Source organism: Carassius auratus, unplaced genomic scaffold, assembly GCF_003368295.1.
Source record: "Carassius auratus strain Wakin unplaced genomic scaffold, ASM336829v1 scaf_tig00216545, whole genome shotgun sequence".
Taxonomy (NCBI): domain Eukaryota; kingdom Metazoa; phylum Chordata; class Actinopteri; order Cypriniformes; family Cyprinidae; genus Carassius; species Carassius auratus.
The window spans coordinates 767,037-792,688 of record NW_020528624.1 but is presented as its reverse complement, the minus strand read 5'-3'; the positions used below and the strand labels follow the sequence as shown (position 1 = coordinate 792,688).

The 25,652-nt window shown below is 39.2% G+C and overlaps 1 protein-coding gene across 1 annotated transcript; it reads left to right on the top strand.

Annotated features, from left to right (window-relative positions):
- The first annotated feature begins 377 nt into the window (after window positions 1–377).
- LOC113098388 (calmodulin regulator protein PCP4-like) lies at window positions 378–25,589 on the top strand. The gene is made up of 3 exons (XM_026263433.1): window positions 378–612; window positions 18,438–18,489; window positions 24,756–25,589. The coding sequence occupies exons 1-3, from the start codon at window positions 604–606 to the stop codon at window positions 24,884–24,886; spliced, it is 192 nt and encodes a 63-aa protein (XP_026119218.1). The 5' UTR covers window positions 378–603; the 3' UTR covers window positions 24,887–25,589.
- The last annotated feature ends 63 nt before the right edge of the window (window positions 25,590–25,652 follow it).

The window sequence follows — 25,652 nt, the reverse complement described above, 5'->3', positions numbered from 1 at the left end:
ATGTCTTATTAAGGGGAGCCGAGCTCCCCCTAGCTCCCCCGTAGTTCGCACTATGTATATATATATATATATATATATATATATATATATATATATATATATATATATATATATATATATATATATATAAGTTGTACAGCAGCATTAAAATCCAAAATACAATGCTGTGAAAAGTTGTAAAACGTTTTGTCTCTGTTGTCTATTCAAAAGTCATCCAATTAGAAAGTCTCGGTTTCATAATACAAAATCGGGTTCGTGGTGTGAATCAAATAATGTCAAGATTGGCATTTTCAAATCCTAGTAAATAGAGTGCCACACAAATACTTCTGGTAATTGTTTATCGAGTCGGGCTGCTGTGAAGCTGCGCTCGTGATGAGAGGACAGACGCAGTTCTCGTCATTAACTGTAGGAATAAAAAGAGGACAGTAATATTTCAAGCAGAATAAGGGAGGGGATTTGCCGTCGGCTCTCCTATTGGTTTAGTGCAACCGTGATGGCATTGAGGAGACGGCTTTATACTTTATAAAGCTCCCCGAGAGTGAGGAAAGCACTACTGTCACAGCTGAAGTGCGCTGAGGAGAAGCCGCGCGATAACACTGAACCATGAGTGAGGTAAGTGCACCTCTAGATTTACCGAATCAAGACGAGATTTAAAGCAGATCTCTACAACAGATTTTGATGATATAATATGCTTAATAGCTTTCGGCATCTTAATTTCTTTTGGGTGCTGCAGTGTGCTGCTGTGAGTCCTCGCTCAGAGTGTTTGATTCACTTTAGCCTCTCCACTCGAATCTGTTCAATTGCCGATGGAACTGTGTTTACATAAAATAACTCGATAATAATTTCATTTCACTTCATTTGAGGATGACTTCTGAAGATGATAACATATCTGAATATACTTTTTATTGACGTCATCATATTATAGGCTGCTTATCTATCTATCTATCTATCTATCTATCTATCTATCTATCTATCTATCTATCTATCTATCTATCTATCTATCTATCTATCACAAATATAGAGAAACTGGGGCTATAGATGCCATACTTTTGTTTTGAAATATCCATTTCTGTATAAACATACAAGCATTAGCTATATAAAGGCATTGCATATTTCTACTGTTACTGCCCTTGAGAAAGTGACACAGTTCATTAAACACACAATGACCTTTTGCAACACCATTACTCAGTAGCAGGGCAAGTGATAGCTATTACAACATTCCCTTAAATGGCATATTTTATAGGCTTTTTATTGGCACTTCAGTAAAATCTGGACAGCAACTTAAATATTGAAGCACAAAATAATTCAGTATTTATTTTTTTACCCATAGATGTCACAATTAATCAAGTGATTCATCTATAAAATCACAACGTTTACAAACAGTGTAACAAATTACCTCAATGTGCCATTTATAAAAATACCCTAAGAACACAACTCAGCCTTTTGTTAAAATCTTGCTAAACCTTGCCGTAATCTATGCCAGTGTGGTTTTTAACATAAAAATACTGTACATGTTTTTGAATAGAAATATTTTCTATAATTTAGTTGCATTTTTTAATGTTTACATTTGAAACTATGAACTAATAGCCAATTAGCAGCTTTAATTTGATGATGAAATACATTCTCTTGCCACATAATTGCAGTCTACCTCAAATTGCGGTGTGCTGGTCTGTTCTGTGTAGCAGACAGCATGGAAAAATAAAGCTGAAAGCAAGTAATAAAATCGTCCATATGTTGGGATACATTGCTAATTGCTACGCCGAATACATAGCTTTTATTTCATTTATATGCAATTCAGTTGGCAAACCCTGATCTGTTTCATTAGGAAATCTCTTATCCATTTCAGAATACCTGCTGGACATTAGCACCTTTAGGACTTTTGCCTTTGGTTATATAGATGTATCCATCAAGAGGGCTGAAAGCAGTAGTTTGTGTGCTTGTTGTGTTGGGTACAGGATAATAGCAAATAGTTAATACATTTCTAGACAGGAAGTGCTAATTAACTTCAAAGCCATCTAGACGCGGTGCAGTTGTGACATCTTTCTCCAGCAACATGTGCGTTTTCTTGATGTTATTTTCTGTGAACCTGCAGTGCTTTTGAACATGATGTGCCAAATGTAACATATTGTAGAGATGGATGCTAATTATGAGAGGAAATTAGCATAATCTCAACCCTGATTTAAGCAGTCAGGTAATTATGATGCGTTCAGTTTGCTTCAAAGTATTAGAGCGTTTAATATCTAAAGAAAAGGCCCAATTACTGTGAGAGCCGTGATCAAACACCATATGCCACATCTCTCCGGCTTCTTCTCATTAGATTTCATTCTGCCTTTTCTTGTAGAAAATATAGCAGCAGAAAGCTGTTTGTTTATTTATTTATTTTCCAAATATTTTTTGAATAAGGTTATTATCAGACACTGTACGGGACGCCTCTGCCTCTAAAAGGAGGATAAAAGCTATATATTTTTACTCCCTCAATAGAACATTATTAAAAATTATCAACATTTAATAGCAGTCGAAAGGAGGAAAATATGTTACCCATAAGCACACAGCTTTTTAGGCATTGCTTTAATTTACTGTTGTAGGTAATGTGGCCTTTCTTAAATAACTATATAATACTTAACGATAGTTAACAGAATAATTTAATACAGGTAGTGCTTATATAATAAAAACCAGATCAATGACAGCAATGTGACAAAATGAAAACCTGTAATAGACAAAATGGTAATGCACAGTTTTCAAAGTGAAAAATAACCTTATAGTTTACTGTAAAAAAATAAAAATCATAAAATAATAATAAAAATATATATAAATTGGCATTCCCAGAATTCCCTGTGTGACACTTTAAATGTTTTAATTAAGTACAGTTTTGTTTATGTAGATTAGGGTAACTATGTTTAAATAATATTAATTGCATTATTTTATTGCAGTGTTTTATGATGCTACCAATGTTTTTTTTTTTTTTTTTTTTTTACAGTAACATTTTGGCTACCACACATAATGTTTTACCCCCCATAAATAATTATTATATATATTTTTAAATAATGTATATCATTTTAAAACTACATACATTATGTCAGGTTATCAGCACACATACATAAGTTAGTTTTAATAAACTGGAATAAAATGGAAATCTTAGGGCCCTGTGAATACAGTCATCATATGAGCAGAGCTGGAGAGCACAGATTGGGGTGAGATCAAGAGCCACACAGCACATTTAATCTGATTTTGACAACTCTTGAAAAACTGCCCACATTACTCATTTCAAAATGGTCTCCTTGTCTCTCGTCTAATTCATCTCTGACCTCTCCACACATCAATTCTCTCACACTGGATTGCTTTATGACACTCAAAAGACCTACTACATATCTTGAAGCAGCACAACGGGATGTCAGAAATCTGATTGGACATCAGCTTCCATAACCAGGAATGTGCTGCTGCATCCAAGCTCCCCGCATTTGCACCAACTTTTTTTGCCCCTTGCAACTGTTGGATTTATGGATGTGATATTTCCATAAATGGAAGGTGTTATTCCACCTGTTTATTGTGAATATGGAAGCCAGCTTTCATAATACATAAGACAAGCATTTGTGCACTACAATATGAAAAAATAACTAGAAAAAAGTTAATTGTGAAGAATAAGATACGATAACTTCCAATAAGGTAAGTATTAAAATATATTCTCTTATATCTAATAGTTATTATTGTAAACCTGTATAGTATAAAAGAAAATCTAAATGTGTATACTCATATAAAGAAAATATATGAATGTGATTGAACTTGTTTGAATAAAAGAAAGCAAATAATAATAGTATGAAACAAGAGAATGATAATAAACCTAAAGAGCAAACAAACAAAACTGTGTTCAAAACAAATGGAACTGAAACATGAATTACATGAGACAGAAAAAAAAGACTAACACAGACAGGCGACTTTACTATTTTTGTTTCAGAAGTTCACCACATGTCACACCTCTTGAAGGATTTACTTTTTGCCAATTGCAAGTTAAGAAATCACTGTTATTTCGTTTATTTCCTCTTTTCGTAAATCTCCAAAGCGTAAGCTGTTTCTCTGAACAGTTGCAAATGAAGTAGTCCAACTGCCAGGCAAAGCCGCAGTAAATTTTAGTTTGGCCGAAGGCATCGACACATCAGCATATTAAGAAGCTTAAGCAAACAGTTTTGTTATCCAAGCTGGATTAAGTGAACTTTGCAGTATCATTCTTATAGCTCGGCATGTTTGGTGGTGGATGCGAAGGCAAGCGTCACTATAGCTATTGCCCACATTTGTGCAAACCCTCAACCCCAAGTATTAAAATTCCTGGACCATCTGTACTATGCACATGAATGAAGCTTCAAATCATGTGGCTTGTTAAGGAAATATGTGCTATGACTTTATTGTAACCACATAGCAACACACTAATGACTACTCTGAAAACCTTAGCAACTGAATATAGCAGCACCCAGGCTAACACCAACAACAAGCAAATGTACAATAAAAGGTTTCTTGAACTTACTGTGAATTTTCAGCTTGAATTTGATTTTAAGTCAAAGTGCAAATTGTCACTGTAATAGCTGCATAAAGCATATTTATTCATGGTTCTATATTACTTGCTAGGCTTATTGGATGCTGTTTTCTTCCATATTACAGCCTTGTGAAAGGAAGTGCAAAAAAAAAAAAAAAAAAAAATATATATATATATATATATATATATGTGAATATTTGAATGGTCATTTACTTTAATAAATTGGTCACAAATCGCATTTTACAATCTACAAAGTGCAATACAGACTGACAGACTGTTGTTATTCAAATAAATTGTCCCTGTAATGTGTTAGTTTTGGTTTGACTAATGAGGCAGTATACATCAGTGGCAAAAGCTCATAGCTCTGGGATTATAAGATTCCCAGCCGACTGTACAACATCTTGCACATGCAATGTAAATGTATAAATTAAATCGATAAAACAAACTGACAACTTTATTAAGCCCCTTAATGGTGAGGAGCGAGCTGAAAGGTGATAGCAGAACATTTAGTCAATTGAACAATAAACTGGGGAGAAGCATTTTAAATAAATCACTCCTCGCAGGGGACGTGGTGCTAGCTTGATTGGCTTAGGCTGTTATTTATAAGAAATGCTTCTGTTGGTATGCCCTACATTATAAAAATAAGTTATATAAATAATTTGACCCTCCCCACACACATTTGCACCAAATAACTGTATATTCTGACTTTGCTGCAGCCCTGGAATTGAACTACTGGTTTCGTCTGGTCAGAGGAGAACTGGCCCCCCAACTGAGCCTGGTTTCTCCCAAGGTTTTTTTCTCCATTCTGTCACCGATGGAGTTTCGGTTCCTTGCCGCTGTCGCCTCTGGCTTGCTTAGTTGGGGTCACTTCATCTACAGCGATATCATTGACTTGATTGCAAATAAAAACAGACACTATTTCAACTGAACAGAGATGACATCACTGAATTCAATGATGAACTGCCTTTAACTATTATTTTGCATTATTGAGACACTGTTTTCCAAATGAATGTTGTTCAGTGCTTTGGCGCAATGTATTTTGTTTAAAGCACTATATACAGGGTTTCCGCGGGGTCTTAAAAAGTCTAAAAAAGTCTAAAAATTCCAAATCACAATTTAAGGCCTTAAAAAGTCTTAAATTTGCTGGAGTATTGTGTTCTAGGTCTTAAATCATTTTAAACAGGTCTTAATTTTCCTACGTCCATGTAAATCTCATTGAAACGCGGCCCGCAGCGCTTTGAATGTTTTTTTTTTTATTTAATCCGTGGTGTTGTAGTTCCTTATTTCGCTAGTCCAAATATAATTGGCTGTATTACGACTACAAAATAGACCAATATGCAACCACCAATCAGCTTTGAGCTTTCATGTTATTGGTGCCAGTCTCTTGGATACCACAGACAGATGTAAAACGGATTTTTTATTCAGCTATGGGGAAGTGTAAGTTTAGCGATACTTGGCTTGAGAAACCTGAATTTAGTGCTTGGTTAAAGTCAGTTGCAAACAATGTATTTGAAGCCTACTGCATCTTATGCAAGAAAGCAATTAAATTGGGAACGTTGGGTGTACGGGCGCTGGAGTCTCATGCAAAAAGTTATAAACATCTAACTGCTGTGAAGGGTCTCCAGCAAACGACAGCCATCAGCCAGTTCTTGCAAGTATCTGACGGCTCCAGCAATACTTCTACACTGCCTAGGCGAGGCCCACACAGTAGCTCCGCAACTCCCGCAATCGACCTCCGTGTCGCTTTTGGATCAGAGCCAACACTAAAAGCGGAGGTGCTCTGGGTTCTCCACACGGTGACTAGACACCAGTCCTACAGTGCGAATGAGGAAATCGGGGAATTGTTTCAAACGATGTTTCCGGACTCTGAGATCGCTAAATCCTTCAGGTGCGGGAAAGATAAAACGTCATACATTACGCGCTTTGGAATAGCGGATTTTATAAAAAGAGAACTAATTTCCAAAATCACGGGACCGTTCATGCTGATGTTCGACGAAAGTCTGAATCGCACCACCAAAACGAAACAGCTGGACCTGCACATACGTTTTTGGGAGGGCGGGCAGGTGCAGTCAAGATACCTGGGATCCCAGTTCATGGGGCATGCAACAGCTGTCTTCAGTACTATGTTCAGTTTTAATAAATTAATTTAGTTTGCAAGTAATTTTGAGACTCTGCGTTTCCTTTGTACGTTTTTTTTATGTCGTGATATAGGTCTTAAATTTCATTCATAATGGTCTTAAAAAGGTCTTAAAAAGTCTTAAATTTGACTTTGTGAAACCTGCAGAAACCCTGTATATAAATAAAGGTGATTAATAAATAAAAAGGTGACAAAGAGCTGGTCTGAGGTCCTAAGGCACTGAGTTCTGTCCACGTAGGTGCAAAGTGCACATACTGGAAAGAGCAGCACCAGGGCTGGGTCTGCCTCCTCCAGGGGCAGTGCTTTCAAGTTCACCACCTGATCCCTAAAAGGAGTGGTGGGAACTTTTGGCACGTACCCAGGCAGGGGTCTCAAGATAACCTGAGAGTTAGCCGGCCCGAATTCCAGGCACGCTTTCGTCAACTGAAAATGTCTGCAGGTCCCCGACCCTCTTCACTGAAGCCAAAGCTGTCAGGAGCGCATTTTTCAAAGATAAAAACTTTAGCTCTACTGAGAGCAAGGGTTCGAAGGGAGCCCTCTGCAGTGCGGATAGAACCACTGTGAGGTCCCAAGAGGAGACTTGCTGAGGGCGAGACGGTTTAAACCTCCTTGTGCCTCTCAGGAACCTGATGATCAGATCGTGCCTCCCAAGAGACTTACCTTCAACAGGGTCATGGTGAGCCGAAATGGCAGCCACATAGAACTTGAGGGTGAAAGGAGACAGCCTTCGTTCCAACTCTTCCCGAAGAAAGGAAAGCACTGACCCGATCTGACATTTCCAGGGGTCCTCACACCGTGAAGAACACCAAGTGACTAAGAGGTTCCACTTCAAAGCATAGGCATGTGCAAGAAGGCTAACTGGGGGAAACACATACTTGCGCAGGCCCAGTGGCCAGCTGTGTGCCAGTGCATCCGTGCCAAGAGTGCCCTCGGTCAGGGAGCTAAATAACTGGCAGTGGGAATTTTCTGGAGAGGCAAACAGGTCTACCTGAGGGGTCTCCGAAGCATTCCCAAATCAGCTGAATCGGCTGCACGATTGAGCCTGCCTGGAATGTGAATTGCACGAAGTGACCTCAGAAGCTTCTGACTCCACAAGAGGAGATGGCGAGCGAGTTGCCACATGCGGCGGGAGCATAGACCACCCTGACGGTTGATGTACGCTATGGTCACAGTGTTTTCCTTATGGACCAGAACATGCTTGTCCTTCAGCAGGGCCCTGAAGCGGTGGCCGTGGTGAAAGCTGCTGTGGCCGAGCGGGAGTGGAGGAGGCCGCAGGGGAGGTGCCCTCGGCGACGAGCAGGCTGAGGCGGCTGTGCCGGCAGCAGGGTGGTGGCAGCAGTGGGCAACCGGGGCAGGATGTGTCTGATGGCCTCAGACTGCTTCTGGGTGGCAGAGAACTGCTGGGCAAAGGTCTCTACCACGTCGCCGAAGAGGCCATCCTGGGAGACTGGGGAGTTGAGGAGCTAAGCCCGATCAGACTCCCTCATGTCTGCTAGGTTCAGCCTGGACCACCAAAGTGGACATCACCTGACCCAAGGAGCGCTCCTGCAAAACCCCTGGGTCAGCACTGCCCTCGTGCAGCTGCAGGGCAGCTTGGCCTGACAGACCTGAAGTGAGGCCATGGCATGCAGGGCAGAAGCGGCCTGACCCACAGCTCTGTAAGCCTTGGCCACAAGCATCGATGAGAACTTACAGGCCTTGGAGGGCATCTTGGGACCACCATGCCAAGTGGAGGCAGTTGCATCGCAACAGAATGCTCCACTGGAGGAATCCCAGCATACCCCTTGGCTGCCCCGCCATCAGCAGTGAAGGCGGAGAAAGTACCAAAATGGTTTCGGTAGTTAAAGGTGCCTTCCATGAAATGGTTACCTTCTGGTGCACTTCCGGGAAGAAAGGAACCAGAGGGGGGTGCTGGCGATCCGCATGAGCAGCCCCCAAGAACCAATCATCCAGCCTCGTGCGCTCAGGACAGGGCGGAGGATTAAACTCAAGCCCAATGCTCTCCGTTGCCCGGGAAAGCATGGCCGTCAGCTCGGGATCGGACTCGGACAACGCTGGCACTCCCAAGGGAGGCAACACAGCCGAATCCTCATCTCCCGAGGACTCAAGCCCGCCTTGTGATGCATCGATCGACATACGGTCTTCATTCTGACCACCAGCAAATTCATCCGGAAACTCAACCGGCTGCGGCGTGCTTGAATGAGAGTTGCTCGCGCTGCTCCTTATATTTCCGCTCTGCGGGGCGGAGCTCGTGATGCAAATTCCGCAGAACCAGGTACTTTGTGTACCATTGGCTTGTTTTGTACCTCTCGAAGGTGATTGGGCTCTCGGGCGAGATCCCCATTCGTAACGTTGAAAGTGACAGACTGAAAGGGAACCCAAATGCAGAACAGCCGGGGAGCTTAACCGGGGATGTTTATTAGCAAAAACAAGGAGAAAACAAAAGATCCATGATAAGGAAAATTATACAAATTATTATTTTTTTTCTGTGGCACCCGGGAAGCAGTTGAAGGTTCATCCTTGTTCACGGGCATTTCAGTCGTGATACTGAAAGTGGGAGAGAGAGCGCTGTACATTCACTCCCCCCACCTACAATCCCTTCCTGTATCCAGATTTACTTGTTTTTCTCCAAGTTTGCAATAGACCTACTTAATGTGTTTTGAGAGGAGAGGATGAAATGGCGCCCCTTATCTGGATTAGATCAACTAAAATGGTCGATATAAAAGTGTTTAAACTACCAAATAGATATACTTGCACACAGTGGCGGCTCCAGACAATTTTGATTGGGGGGGCAATGGGGGGTCCTGGTTATTTCAAGGGGGGTCTCATGAAAACCAACAAAAAATACACTGGACACGGCTAATAACTGCATATTACTGCTACTAAAGAACAAAACAACACAACTACTTTGTTTTTAACTAATTAATCATTTGCAGTTTGCAAACAATATGCTCAAACTTTAAAGGGATGGCGCTTTAAATGGTTCGTGTCACCAATATGCATTAATCCACAAATCACTTAAGTGGTTACCTTTTTTTTAACGTGGCTGACACTCCCTCTGAGCAGGTCCATGCAGAGACCTTTGTAAGGGGAGGTGCTCAAAGTATAAAAGGGGGATATGCAACAAGGCTTTAAATGGCGCTGTTCAAAATATCAATACAGCAATATATTGTGATGCATTCCTTGCTGATTTGCATATAGATATAGATGATTATGTATTGATACAGCAGCAAATACTTTGATGCAGTTTTGAAAAAGAAACAATAGAGAAGACAATTTTAAGTTAAATAATAGCTTGTGCCTCTACATTTTGCTCTTTCTCACCAGCCTCTGTCTCCTGGCTTGCTGTTACCTGCTCTCTTTCTGTCACTTGTGCCTCTACATTTCCCTCTTTTTCTTCCTCTATCTCCATCTCCTCATTTGATCTATTACTTTCCACTCTCTGTCCATCTAGAAACAAGGCTCAATTTTCTATTTCAGCATCAATCTATTATTTTAACCATCACTACTACTCTTGCACCTAATCAATAAGTCCACCTTAACCTCTTAGCCTGCACCCCGACACCCTCGTCCTCAAAGCCACTCAACTCGCACGTGTCAGTGTTTATGAATAGATTAAATGAAACGGGACAAATTTAATCTTGACAAACTATGTATCATTATAAAGATCTAAGCCTCAAGCATCGACGACAGACCGCTGTTTTTCAAAGGAACGCTTATAAAGACTGTATTTGTTACATTTGTGTAAGCAGTCCACATTCAAACATGAACAATGGAAACGCTGTACATACCAGATCCGTCATAATAACTAGGGCTGTGCATGGATAGTCGAACATTTGAATATTCGTTCTGCTCTAATTATTCGCTAAATAAAAATATTCGAATTTCGCAAAAAAAAAAAAAATTAAGTTCACAATAAAACCTAATTTGGTCACTTTCTGTGATCCTCCACGCCATATTTGAAAATGTATGCAAGCAAAAAATTATTAATGAATGAATAAGGGGCCATTCACATATCGCGCCTAAAACGCGTGGAAAACGCTAGGTGCGCCACTTTCTCCTTCTCCAAAGCGCTTGGGCAGAAGTGCTCCTGAGGCGTTTGCCAATGACGCGCTTTCTACATGAAGATGTGGAAATTTCAGCAAAGGATAAATGGATTTGCAGCACAAAAAAATCCCTTTCAGTAGCTCTGCTACTAAATTTATTTCAAATTGGCAATCCATATACAGCTATGATCAGCTGTTCCTTCATCTTGGCTGAGCTTTCAACATTGTTATGGGAAAGGATGAAGCTGAATGATTAGTTCTTGTCACATGACATGTGGTGCGCTTGCTGCATTCTGAAAAGTTGAGATGTTTTTAACTCGATGCGGTGCGGACGCGCCTGGAAAAAACGGGTGCGTCGCACCGCGTGCGCATCGCAACCGCGTCGCTTCCATTATGAGCGCGCATACCACGCGCCTACATTGGAAATAAGGAACTTGAAAGGGCAAAAGACACGATATGTGAATGGCCCCTAAGAACTGTGGTCTTCTACAGTACTTCAAATATGCCGTGGAGAATCACATAAAAGTGACCGAATTCAAGAACATTGTTGCGGCATCTCTCAAGCAACGAATAAACACCTCTAACTTTGAGAATGCAGAAAACTCCTCTTCTCGCATGTGCCTTAGACCCTTGGCACAAACATCTCAGGTTTCTTGACGAAAACATGAGAGAAGTAAGAAAAAAAACAACTTTTTCCTTTATGCGAGTGGTGCGGATGCAGCCGCCGTCACCAACGATGAAGACTGTATAAGAGGTGTAGCTTGTCACCTTCAAAATGTAATTATTTTAAAGTGGGGTGATTCTTTACTTTACCCAAAGTATATTTATCTAGCATATGTAACAGACTTTAATTTTTGCTGTCTCTCGTGCTCTTGCTGTTTAAAGAAGCTTTAGTTCAAGATTTTTTCTTGCACAAAAAGGAAGATGATTCATCTAAAAACAGTTTGAGTTTGCGGCCTAACTCCACGTATCTTTATTGCATTTTTAATTCACAGTGAAAGCCATGCAGAAGTTATGTAGTCTGCAATCTACAAGCTCCTAAAATAGCACTACAGTGCTATTGTAATCGATTCTGATAATTCGTTTTAGCAGAATTTAAACATAGAAGTTGACTTCATATAGAGCTTGAAAGAGAAGAGGCATATAATTTTCTAGCACCCAGTTGTTGTAGTTGTAGTTGTTGGTTTTATGTGGAAAGAACAGTATTTTGAGAACCACAGTGTTAACATGTTAAGGGGAATCAGGCTTCAGATTGTTTACTTATAGCAGTTTGTGCACACGAAGCTAGGATTGGAGAATGTACAATATTTTAACATTTAAAAAAGTGCAAATTTCAGCTTTAATGAAGTAGAATAAATGTTGTCATGCTCCTAAATTATTTAGAGATGATGCATGAAAAATAGCACCTGTACTGGATTCGAGACTCTTTACTTGCATACCGAAGACAAACTGGACACATTAGAATTTCCTTTTTGATATAAGTTGCTTTAAGGTAAATATATATTATTTTTACACTGCCTAGTTTGGGTTCTATACAATATTTTTTCTAGTTTCACTTTACCATGATGCAGGTTTGCTGTGTCTCTAAAGAGAGAGGAGGTCAAGACTGAAAGTGCTGCTAACTTTCAAAACAAACCCATCATGCGTGTGAATTGAGCAACCTTGTTGTGTCAAGTCAGCTATCTAGGAGAGACTATCAGGCATCAATGTCAAGCATTTAATATTAATGGCAGGAAAGTCTGCCTGTCTTCCATGGTTCTGATTGAGCAGCCAGCCTGAGGAAGCTGTCTCTTGGGCCCTGCTGTTCCCACAGATGCTTCAACACTGATTCTCACATAATGGTCAGAACACAACTGCAACACACCACCACACACAGAGAACGAAGGAAGTGTGTTTACTGAATACATTGGAGATGAGAGATGCTTAGTGTATTGGGGTGATAAAATATTTCCTCATTCAATTCCTATTTTTACTTAACAAATTATCTATTCAGTGAACTTAATAAAATGATGATCATTAAACACTAACAGGTAACAAGTAAATGCCTTTACTCTAACTTTAATCTAATTCTCTCAATTCACGTTCTTGCAAAGCATGCTGCAAACTACAAATGCACTGTCCATTTTTAATTAACAAATATGAGTTATGTAGTCACAACAAACAAGGATTATGTAAATTTCAATTTTAAGTGATTTAAATGTAATAAAATTAAGTTGCTTTAGCTAATCATGGTAAGTAAAAAAAAGACAGTTTATACATATTTATAAATATATATAATAGAGAGGTAATTATAAAAGCTTTTTTAAATTCTATGTAAAACTAGACTTTGCAGCAACCTTGATTTGGAGTTTAAACAATAAAGAAAGCACTTATTTCTCTAAAATGTACAGGCCACAGCAAAAAATTGGTTTTCTGAGCAGCGACCCTGTGTTTTTGCTGAAGGAGCCTCTCTTTCTGCTCTTGTGTCCTGTGCTTGTGCAAGGAGAAACCAACAAAAGAAGCATGTTTACCTTGAACATTGTCTTTTCTGAATCTGTGCTGAGTTGAAACAAGATTGCATGTGCTTCTGACATTCTCTAAAGAAGTCTTCTGTAACTGCCAGCACTGCAATTTGATTAAGGCTGCAGCCCACAGGGAGTGTGTCTGTGTGCATGTATGTTTCCCCTTCTTGTCAAAGCAATCTCATTAGAATTTCTTTGCAATTACTGTAATGTGTTTTTCTCCACACTTTATCATTTCAGTGCAAACACCTCTGTGATGTATGAATGTGGGTGTGACTGTGAATAGTAAACGGGTTTATTTGGGATTTGGGGGATTGTGAAACTTAAAAGGTACATTACACTGACAGTAACTGAATCGCTGTATTGGTTGTCACTATTGTTCTTAATTGCCTGCTGCATCCAACCATATCAGGTTGCAGATCACTTCATTCAACTTCATTGTCTGCACTCCCATTGGTCATCGCAGTGTTGCCGACCGGGATGAATTACACTGAACAAAATTATAAATGCAACACTTTTGTTTTTGCCCCCATTTTTCATGAGCTGAACTCATAGATCTAAGACTTTTTCTATGGACACAAAAAGCCTACTTCTCTCAAATATTGTTCACAAATCTGTCTAAATCTGTGCTAGTGAGCACTTTGCCGAGATGATCCATCCACCTCACATGTGTGGCATATCAAGATGCTGATTAGACAGCATGATTATTACACAGGTGTGCCTTGGGCTGGCCACAATAAAAGGGCACTTTAAAATGTGCAGTTTTATTGTATTGAGGATTCGGGGGGGCGGGGTGGGGTCTGGTGTGACAACCATTCAGTATCTGGTGTGACAGTATCTGGTGTGACAACCATTTGCCTCATGCAGTGCAACACATCTCCTACACATAAGCCCCTTTCACACTGCCATTCCGGCAAATACAGGGGTAAAGTGTTCCGGCAATTGTTCCCGGGTCGCTAGATTTAGCACTTTCACACTGATCTCTGATCTCTGCTTCATTACAGTTTGCACATATTTTTTCGTCGCGAACGTTGATCTTCCTTCAAAACAGCCGGTAAAAGAGTCGCAAGATAACGCTCGTCATCACTTCGACACGGCATTAGATCTGGCTTTTGTTCACACAGCGCTCATCCCGGGTCGAACCCCGCAATGTTACTAGGTCCCCAACCCGGGTTTAATCCGGGAATCAATCCCGGTACGTGGTTGCGTTCACACAGAAGGCGACCCGGCAATGTTCCGGCAATATGATGGGTCCGACGTGCAGTGTAAAAGGGGGTATAGAGTTGATCAGGTTGTTGATTGTGGCCTGTGGAATGTTGGTCCACTCCTCTTCAATGGTTGTGTGAAGTTGCTGGATATTGGCAGGAACTGGAACACATCATATACGCCAATCCAGAGCAACTCAAACATGCTCTCTGGGTGACATGCAGGTGAGTATGCTGGCCATGCAAGAACTGGGATAATTTCAGCTTTCAGGAACTGTGTACAGATCTTTACAGGGGATCTGTATCTGGGGCTCTAGTTGTCCTGGTCTCCGCTGTCTTTCAGGGATGTAGAGGTCCTTTCTAGGTGCTGATCCACCATCTGGTCTGGATACTTACTGGATCCGGGTGACTGCAGTGACCCTCTGATCTGGATACAGACTGGATCTGGTGGCTAAGGTGACCTCGGAATAAGAGAGAAACAGACTAATATTAGCGTAGATGCCATTCTTCTAATGATGTAGCAAGTACATCGGATATGGGAAGTGTTCCCGGTTTACCTAATTAATGCAGCCTAAAAATTCTTTAAAGGATTTGGATATTAAACGACCTGTGACAGCAACATTTCTCTGCTGAACAAGCTGAACACCTTCTTCGCTCGCTTTGAGCAACAAAACAGCAACACTGCACAGAAGACTCCACCTCCTCCCGGCAACCAGGTGATAATGCTAACCCCAGACAGTGTGAGGAGATCCTTCAGCAGGAGCAATGCACGCAAAGCCCCGGGTCCTGACAACATCCCTGGGCGTGTACTGAGAGACTGTGCAGCAGAACTCACTTATGTCTTCACAGACATTTTCAACATCTCACTTAGTCAGGCAGTTGTTCCCACATGTTTCAAATATACCACCATCATTCCAGTTCTGAGGAAGCCATCTCCATGTCCTGTTGCACTTACTCCCATCCTCATGAAGTGCTTTGAAGGGCTAGTCATACACCACATCAAGTCTGCCCTTCCCCCCTCCCTGGAAGCCTTCCAGTTTGCATATCGGTCCAACCAGTCGACCGATGATGCCATCTCCACTGCCGTCCACTCAGCACTCACACATCTGGACAAAAAGGACTCATACGTCAGAATGCTGTTCATAGACTTCAGTTCAGCATTCAAAACAATCATCACTCAACAGCTAATTTACAAACTGGTCCAGCTGGGGCTCAACACTTCACTGTGCAACTGGCTGTTGGACTTCCTGAGGAGTTCCTGGGTGTGCACATCACAGAGGACCCCTCCTGGACTGAAGGGGGTGCCTGCAAAGCAAAAAGACTCTGCAACGCATAGTGAGAGCAGCTGAGAAGATAATTTGTGTCTCTCTCCCCTTCCTCCAGGACATTTACGGAACCCGTCTCACTGGCAAAGCCCTCTGCATCGCAGGTGATCCCACCCACCCATCACACAGCTTCATCTGCTGCAATCAGGGAGGAGACTGAGGAGTCTCCAGGCCAGGACAAGCTGTCTGAAGGACAGCTGCATCCATCAGGCTATCAGGAAGCTGAACTCGCTCCTGAACTTGATCCCCCCCCAGCCCCCGTCCCTCTTCTGCCCCAGTCACCACTGAACTATGACCCCCCCCAGATCCCACATCCCCAGGTCCTTCCACTCCCCCACCCCCCACCACCCCCACTAATATACGATGACATGCACCAGTCACTTTGTGCAGCATTGGTCTGCTCCCTACCGCATTCAGCACGGAACTTACATCATTCTACTACATCTTCAGTCAGTTAAACAAAATAACTGCTCTTGAGCCCTTTGTCACTTTAATCAGACTAAATAAGCTTCTTTTTTGCACTAAAAACCTTTTATCTGCACTGTCACAGATTTGCACTCTATCTACCATGTGCCTTGCACTGCTTTATTTAACTTTATTTTTAATTTTATTTTTTTATTTTTTTACATTCCCTTACATTCCCTTTTACAACTTATAAATATAAGTTGTTTCTTATATTTTATATTTGATCTAGACTTTTAAATTAAATTAAATAAAAAAAAAAATTAAAAAAAAAAAATTACATTTATGCATTTAGCAGACGCTTTTATCCAAAGCGACTTACAGTGCATTCAGGCTATCAATTTTTACCTATTTTTAAGGTCTATTGTTAATGTTATGTATGCACCGGGGGTCTGAGAGTAACACAATTTAAATTCTCTGTATGTATGTACTGTACATATGGAAGAATTGACAATAAAGCAGACTTGACTTGACTTGACTTGAAAATGCCATCAATAAAATGCACTCGTGTTCGTTGTCCATAACATACACCTGCCCGTACCATAAATGAACTGCAATCAGGTCGAGACCCTGAAGAGGATGATGAGCATGCAGATGAGCTTCCCTGAGATGGTTTCTGATAGTTTGTTCAGAAATTCTTTGGGTATGCAAACCGATTGTTGCAGCAGCTGTCCGGGTGGCTGGTCTCAGACGATCTTGGAGGTGAAGATGCTGGATGTGGAGGTCCTGGGCTTGTGTGGTTACACATGTGGTCTGTGGTTGTGAGAGAATACTAAATAAAAGGTTTAGTATGGCCTTTTATTGTGGCAGCCTAAGGCACACCTCTCTCTTTTATAGAAATACTATCCAAAGTAGCCATTAAAAAAAAACAAGTTTTAAATTAAACAACACAGTTTGTGGATGATTGTGCCCAAAGAAATCCGGCTCGGAGGATTAAGTTAACTTAATAAATAAACCTTTCTTTCTTTCTTTCTTTCTTTTTTCTTCTCATTGTGCGTTTTGGGTGGCTGTGCCAAGAGTGTGTTTGCATTAAGACATTTAGTAAATATGGCAGTGTTTTAGTTCCATAATATTTTTAGAATAAAGTCAAAATGATTCTTTTGTATTATTATATTGCATTAATTATGAATTGTATTAAATTAAAATAAAAAAATGATTAGTTAAAAATTAAGGAAACAAAATGTTTTATTTATCAATAACATCACAGAGCTGATACCGTGTTATGGTTACTGACAAAAGCAAAGCTAATGGGTTACTGTCTAACAGAAGCATCACCAAAAGCACCCCATCCCCTATAAATATTAATGGATGACAAATTATTTTTATACATTTGGGCAGGTGTAGGAAAGAGTACATTTTATACTTTGTCTAGTATGTCACATGAATTAAATGCATGAAAGCTTTAATTAAAAAGAGTTTAAGGAAACATTAAACAGGAGGGTTGTCTCTGTGCTTGTGTTTGGCTGAACATTCTGAATTGCATGAAAGGACATGCAGGTTTCCTGAGCTCCTGACATCAAAGCACTACAAACACTGTTTGAAATTCAGTGAAAGTGCAGTTAATAATGCAGGAGAGGATGTGCCTAGAGAAAACATGCTGGCGATGCCTTCTCGCTCACTCAGCTGTTTAACTGCTCCCCATTATCATGATATTTCTAAAAAATGAATTCATGGCCAAACACACAGTTTGGTTTTGAAATCCACTTTCAAAAATATCACACAGTATAACAAGTGTGATGCCAAAGGCAACAAAAAATATAATTATTTACATATTAATTAATTGTTTACATAACATATATGTGTGTACCATGTATATTTATTATTTTATTATTTATTTATAAATACAAACACGTATATATTTAAGAAAAATATTTTGTTTACATATAAAATACTTATGTGTATATACTGTATATATATATATATATATATATATATATATACAACATACAGTAAATATACACATTGCATATATTATGTAAACAAAAACTTTTATTTCGGATGCGATTAATCGCGAATTATCATTTGACAGCTAAAAAATTTAATTTGGTTTTTGTGTGTGTGTGTTAACTGCATATTAATTAATATTGAATTATGACTGTTGACTTCTAATATTCACCCAGGCCTGTGTTTTTGTAGTTAACAAACCTTCTCTTCATTTATTTCAAGCTCTTTGTAAAATGATTTTTGAAAGTTAAAAACATTTTAATTTAGTTTCTTTCCTTATTCCTTTCAACAGAGGCAAGGATCTGGAGCAGCCGGTGGCAACAGCAAAACCTCTGGGGCACAAGGTATTGAGAAAATATTCCACACAAGAAATCGAACACATCATGGATCTTAAATTATTTTACGGCAGCTTTTATATAAATACAAATAGTATGTCCTACGAATTTTTTTTGTGTGAAAGAGAAAAGATTAATCATTCAGTTGAGTTTACCCCAAACAACCTTGAGCATACATAAAAGCCCAGTATCCCATCTGAAATCTTCTGGCATAAGCATTCTAAAGTATTCCCTGAAGTGTCCCACCAAACTGAAATGTTCTGTGCTGTGCTTACTGAAGGAAGAAAGATTATGGTAAGCATTTTAAAAATATGTGCCTATGTAGTAAAAAAGGCTGGAGAAGGAGGTAAAAAAAAAAAATAATAATTAAAAGGATTGAAGTAATGAACACGGTCCCCAGTGTTTTAGCATCATGGTCCTATGAAAAGGGCAACTAAATGGATCTGAACCCACAAATTGGCCCATACGTCTTAAATCAGACTTAAAAGACTTGAGGGTTTTTCTGTTGTTGGTTTTCTTCATGATGAGGTAATGCTCTTGAGGTCGCTGAAGCCCTGGGGAGAGCTGGGTACAGAGACTATGGGACAAGGTCTAAGAACTTAATTTCAAAGGATGCTGATTTCACTGAGGCTTGAATCTTAATGGAATTGCATGGTTTTATTACAAATGGTGCTTTAGACATAGGGAATATAAATACTGTGCATTGTGCAATGCTACCACCAACTTACTTTAGTATTAGGGATGATATGCATACAGAATTCAAAAATGTACTGCTAAATCCAAATAAATATTCCATGGTTAGTTTCCCCCCCAAAATAAAAAAAATTGTTGAAAATGTATTTCCCCTCAGGCTTTTCAATATGTAGATGAGTTTGTTTCATCATCAAATTTAGAGAAATTTAGAATTACAGCTTTCGCTTAGCAATGGGTCCTCTGCAGTGAATGGGTGCCATCAGAATGAGAGTCCAAACCACTGATAAAAACATCACAGTAATCCACGAGTAATATACATGATTCCAGTCCATCAATTAACATCCTGTGAAGTGAAAAGCTGCATGTTTGTAAGAAACAAATTAATCAATAAAGGCATTTTAACTTTAAACTGTCGCTTTTGGCCTACAGGAAATGTCAGTCCATAATCCATAACAGTGCTTCTGTAGCTCCAATGAAAAAATCCATCCCCTGTTGTCTTCTCACTTCAAATTCCATCAACCTATTTGTTTAGTACTAACCAGACTGTTTTTGCTTATAAATAGTGCTTGATCTGTGCATATTTCTCTCCTGATTCAGGAAAGATTACTTTTTCATTTGAGAAAACAAAACCAAGGATGGGACTCGTATTTAGCCAGAAGAAACAGTTAGAAGTTAAAACATATGTTGAATTTGTTTATTATAAACATGCAGCTTTTTGCTCCAAAATATGATAATTGATCAACAGGAGTTGTGTGGATTAATTGTGATGTTTTTAATCAGCTGTTTGGACTCTTATTCTGACGGCACCCATTCACTGCAGAGGATCCATTGATGAGCAAGTGATGTAATGCTACATTTCTCCAAATCTGTTCAGATGAAGAAACAAACTAAACTAAAGGTGCATCTCAATAAATTAGAATGTCGTGGAACAGTTCATTTATTTGAGTAATTCAACTCAAATTGTGAAAAACGTGTATTAAATACATTCAATGCACACAGACTGAAGTAGTTTAAGGGTAGTGTTGACTGAAGTGATGGAGGGATAACTTGTGGAGTTATGGCAAAGAAAATAAAAATAAAAGAGGGGAAAAAAACGACTGCTTACCTCCAGTTCGCGTTGCAAAATGGATTGATCATATTGGCCACGTTTTCCCAGCCACCTGTGCGTCTAGATACGCTGACGCCTTTTTTTTTTCGGACGTTTCAGCACACAGAATTGAGCATATCACCAAAGCAGTGCGTTTATCCCGGGAAAGCATGTTTATTCTGAAACAGCCACAAACATCCGGGTTCTGAGGGATCCTACATGTTGATTCGGTTGATTCCTCATGTATAGTGTGAGCAGTCAAATCGCAACTCGACGATCGGACCGTACAGTGTGAGTTCGTACATCTCAACAAATTAGAATATGGTGACATGCCAATCAGATAATCCATTCAAAACACCTGCAAAGGTTTCCTGAGCCTTCAAAATGGTCTATCAGTTTGATTCACTAGGCTACACAATCATGAGGAAGACTGCTGGTCTGACAGTTGTCCTGAAGACAATCATTGACACCCTTCATAAGGAGGGTAAGCCACAAACATTCACTGCCAAAGCAGCTGGCTGTTCACAGAGTGCTGTATCCAAGCATATTAACAGAAAGTTGAGTGGAAGGAAGAGGTGTGGAAGAAAAAGATGCACAACTAACCGAGAGAACCGCAGCCTTATGAGGATTGTCAAGCAAAATCGATTCAAGAATTTGAGTGAACTTCACAAGGAATGGACTGAGGCTGGGCTCAAGGCATCAGGAGCCTCCACACACAGAGACATGTCAAGGAATTTGGCAGCAGTTGTCGTATTCCTCTTGTTAAGCCACTCCTGAACCACAGACAACGTCAGAGGCATCTTACCTGGGCTAAGGAGAAGAACTGGACTGTTGCTTGAAGTCCAGTGTTAAGTTTCCACAGTCTGTGATGATTTGGGGTGCAATGTCATCTACTGGTGTTGGTCCATTGTGTTTTTTGAAAACCAAAGTCACTGCACCCGTTTACCAAGAAGTTTTGCAGCACTTCATGCTTCGTTCTTCTGAACAGCTTTTTGAAGATGCTGATTTAATTTTCCAGCAGGATTTGGCACCTACCCACACTGGCAAAAGCACCAAAAGTTGGTTAAATGACCATGGTGTTGGTGTGCTTGACTGGACAGCAAACTCAGCAGACCTGAACCCCAGAGAGAATCTATGGGATATTGTCAAGAGGAAGAGGAGAAACAAGAGACCAAAAAATGCAGATGAGCTGAAGGCCAGTGTCAAAGAAACCAGTGACACAAACTGATCACTCCATGGCATGCCGAATTGAGGCAGTAATTAAAACAAAAGGAGCCCCTGCCAAGTATTGAATACATGTACAGTAAATGAGCTAGTGTTGTCATGGTACCAAAATTTTCAGTATTCGGTACCAATTTCGGTACCAAAGCAAAACACAAAAATATTTTTTTTTATTTTTTTCCCCTACAAGTAATATATGAAAAACAGTAAACAAGTTTTACCCAAATTTAATTAGTCTTTTTATTAATGAAATTTAAACACCTTTAATTGTTTGGTAAATAAAGGGGATTTGCTATTAAAATTAAAACATGGATGAAATATTGTGTGATTTATTTCTTTAAAAAATAAAGTTTTATACAAAATTTCAAGTAGTAGCTGTATCACATACATTCTACTAAATAATAGTAATATTTCTAGCACAATGCCTTTATGTAAAAATGAACTTTTATTTTGACGTGTTACCATGAATACCATGAAAATTTTCATTTTTTTAGTACCGACTTGGTACCGAAGTACCTGGTCTTTTGACAACACTAAAATGAGCATACTTTCCAGAAGGCCAGAAATTCACTAAAAATGTGTTTTTATATTGGTCTTATGAAGTATTCAAATTTTTTTGTGCTAGTGTATTGGTGCTTTTTGTTAAATGTGAGCCAAATCACAATTAAAAAACCCAAAGACTTAAACTACTTCAGTCTGTGTGCATTGAATTTATTTAATACACGAGCTTCACAATTTGAGTTGAATTACTAAAATAAATGAACTTTTCCCACAACATTCTAATTCATGAAGATGCACCTGTTCATCATTGATTGTCTGACTGCCTGAGGGTGATTTTTCAACTAATTTTTCTTCTGCTGGGGTGTGAACTATTGCTTTAAGCCACAGAAAATGTCTGAATTTCATTGCATTTGATGCAAATATTAAATCAAGAAATCAGATGATGCTAGAGCTTTTGCTAGAAATAATTTCTCACCAATTTAATACAACAAATACTGCTGGAAATGTGCTCTCCCTGCACTGAATATCCTGCAGTATAGGAGCTCACAACATTTCTAGGAGTATGGGAAGAAGCTATTGAAGGTATTGCTATGTTTCCACCCAATGATGTGCAAGAGCAAGTACATACACAAAACTAGATTCATATACATGCAAATGCATCTATTCAGCATGCTTGCCTTTGTGAAGAAAGCCATGCAGAGAAACTATACAGGTGTATCCAGCTATTGACAGCATGTAATGTTGGTCTAAATGTATATTTTGTGTATCGAGAGAGATGGCATGCTAATACCAAAAAGCAAGGAAAATATATTATACAAAAAAATAAATAAAAAGAGTTTGTCAGGAATCATTAAAGTGAGGAATTGCATGTGATGTCTTTGTCCATGTAAACAGTGAAGATTTGACCAATAAGTCTGTGGTGGGATTTTTTAAAGGTACACAATGCAACTTTAGGTCCTCTAGCAGTTGAGGCATTGAACTTGAAGTTACTCATAGAGGATAACTGTTTTGTTAATTACATGAATTAGGTTTCGGCTCAATTCAATAATGATGTCTGTTATTTCTGGTCAGCATATATTGCACCAAAACCATAAAAACAAAATCTCACTGATGTGTGCAAACAAAGATCTCATATATCGACTGAAACATGAGGCTTGCTCTCTCTAGAGGTGTATTTAAAGGATCTTTCCTTTCTCGCTGTCCTTTACGTCTATGTTAAGGTTTTCCTCCTCCCTTGCTTAAATTGGCATTGAATTTTCCAACAGTCTAATGTGTTGTTTAATCTCAGAGGTATTCACTACTGAACTGTGATTCCTTAACAAAACCTTCACATCTTGTATTTTAATGAATAAGGCTTGAAACCCTTTTAAAATCATGCTGTAAAAAAAAAAAAAGTAATAAAAAGCAACTTTGCGGTTCACGGTTTTAAATCTTGAATACATAAGTGAATAGTATGCGTTTTAAAATCCTAATTTGTTCATGATTGAAAAGTAGGATGCAGTCAACACAACAATCTAGAATTTATGGAGATGCACTAGAAATGTTATAAACGGTATCACCTCCGGACTAGTTTATTAAACATTTCAAATTAATGTGTTAGATAATATATGTATTTTATTAAAAAATGTAACTATACATACAATTGCCCCTAGGTCATGACAAAGAAACATGATCTGCTAAGTAAATATGAAATGAGAATGTATATAAATAGGCTAATGGCTGAATATTCATTATTGTTCTTTTGGCGGAAGGAGTGCAGCTGGAAACAAGAGCTGGTCTGGAAACATACATGACAGTCTGTCTCCAGTCAATTTTGTGCTGCTGGCTTCTGTACACCTTATGCATTTAGCTTGCCGGAAATTTTAGACTGGGTGTGCTTTGTTCCAAAAGCCCAACAGCACTTAACAGTCTATGTGTGCTTAGATGACATAACATCCTTCTAGAAATGATTAAAAACTGTATCTGGAAGCTTGTGAAGAATGGATGTAATATTGTAACCTTTTTAATGCTGATATCAAATGAGTCATAAGTAATGACTGCAAAAAATATATTTTTGCATTTTTACCCTACATAGGACATGTGGTTTGGAGAATTGTCTTTTTGCAGTCATTACTTATGACTCATTTTACATCAGCATTAATGCATTAAAAAGGTTACAATATTACATCCATTCTTCACAAGCTTGCAGATACAGTTTTTAATCATTTCTAGAAGTGAATGTACTTTTACAACATGAAACATAGTTGTAAGATAAAAGTTCTTCATAGTTGTCATATGACCTCATCATTTTGCATGGTTTATATAGCGGGTGGCTAAGATTTGGCTGGTTAACATGTTAGTAGGCAACTAACTTGGAAAGGAAATGTGACGTTTCAGTTCATTCTCCGTTCATGTAAATAGGAGCTGCACCTGCATGCCATGAAAGTGGCTGCCCTGGATCATTGTCATGCTGGCCGCCAGCTGAACTGACATGCTACATGATACTGTGATCTCTTCTAGTTCTCAATATTAATGCTAGTGGATGCCAGATTAATGTTCTTTTTGCCATTTGATGTGTTTAATTTGTCTTACCCTTGCCTGTTCACATAACTGTCACCGATACAAAACATGCACTGTATCACTTTAATAGAATTTCTATAAAAGGTTGAGTTCTAAACCAACCAATCTTTCATCAACTGCATCATAGTGTTTGAATATAAGTAAACTGACATTGTGTCATTGTTAAAGGCCTTTAAAGTGATGGTCTCATGCAATAACTTATTTTTCTATGCAGATGCGTCTAAGAAAGACGTCCCCGAGGACATTGACATCGACATGGACGCCCCTGAAACTGAGAAGGCCGCCGTCGCCATTCAGTCGCAGTTCAGGAAGTTCCAGAAGAAGAAGAATGATGACAAGTCGTAGTTGCCAGCGGACTTCTCTGTCCATATGGCCCCATCAGGACAGCATGGTTTGATGTTGCATGTGATAGAATCCATTCTGTATGGACTCAAGGGAGGGGAGGGGAAAGCAAGGTCCTAATCTGTAACTGTGAACTGCGTAGTTTAGATTCATTTTGATTCTAGCTTCATTCTCCTAGCCGAGACTATCTGTTATACTACTGGTGCATGGTTTTCTTTTTTACCTCAAAGTGCTGGATTACCGGCCTGTCCTTTATTTGTGAAAGCACAATATATTTTAATTGTGAGCTGCTTATGAAATAGATTTTAGCATTACATGTACATAAATATATAATAGACCTTTATTCCCCCAGCTCACCATTATTAGTCCTCAGATGATAAAACGCTTTAGCATACATTCTCATTTCAGAGGAGCTCTAAAAGAGCTTGTCTTTTGAAACCCATATTGTTGAATAATTCCCAAATCCTCACTGTGTGCTCGCTTCTCTTTATTGATTCTTGATGTTGAATCTAATGCTGAATGCTGACTTGAGAGCGAGTGTTTGATTGTCTAGTTTGCTGTGGCATATCATAATGTTTCTGTTGATTTTCTTCCTTTGCAAAGGATCGTGGCACAAACAGTAGCCAAATCAAACTATTTCTATCTCACCTCAACTCTTATCACAACTCCGTCTGATTGAAACTATTAATAAACATCCTTGAGTCTCTGGAACTAAATACTGCTTTGTCTTTTTTGAATTACTTCAAGTAGGATCCTGTTTTTTGATTTA

What these genes read in the sequence shown, in the direction of transcription:
- LOC113098388 (XM_026263433.1), top strand. An exon ending in CAAAACCTCTGGGGCACAAG is followed by an intron (nt 18,490 to 24,755) that starts GTATTGAGAAAA and finishes TTTTCTATGCAG; the next exon opens with ATGCGTCTAAGAAAGACGTC.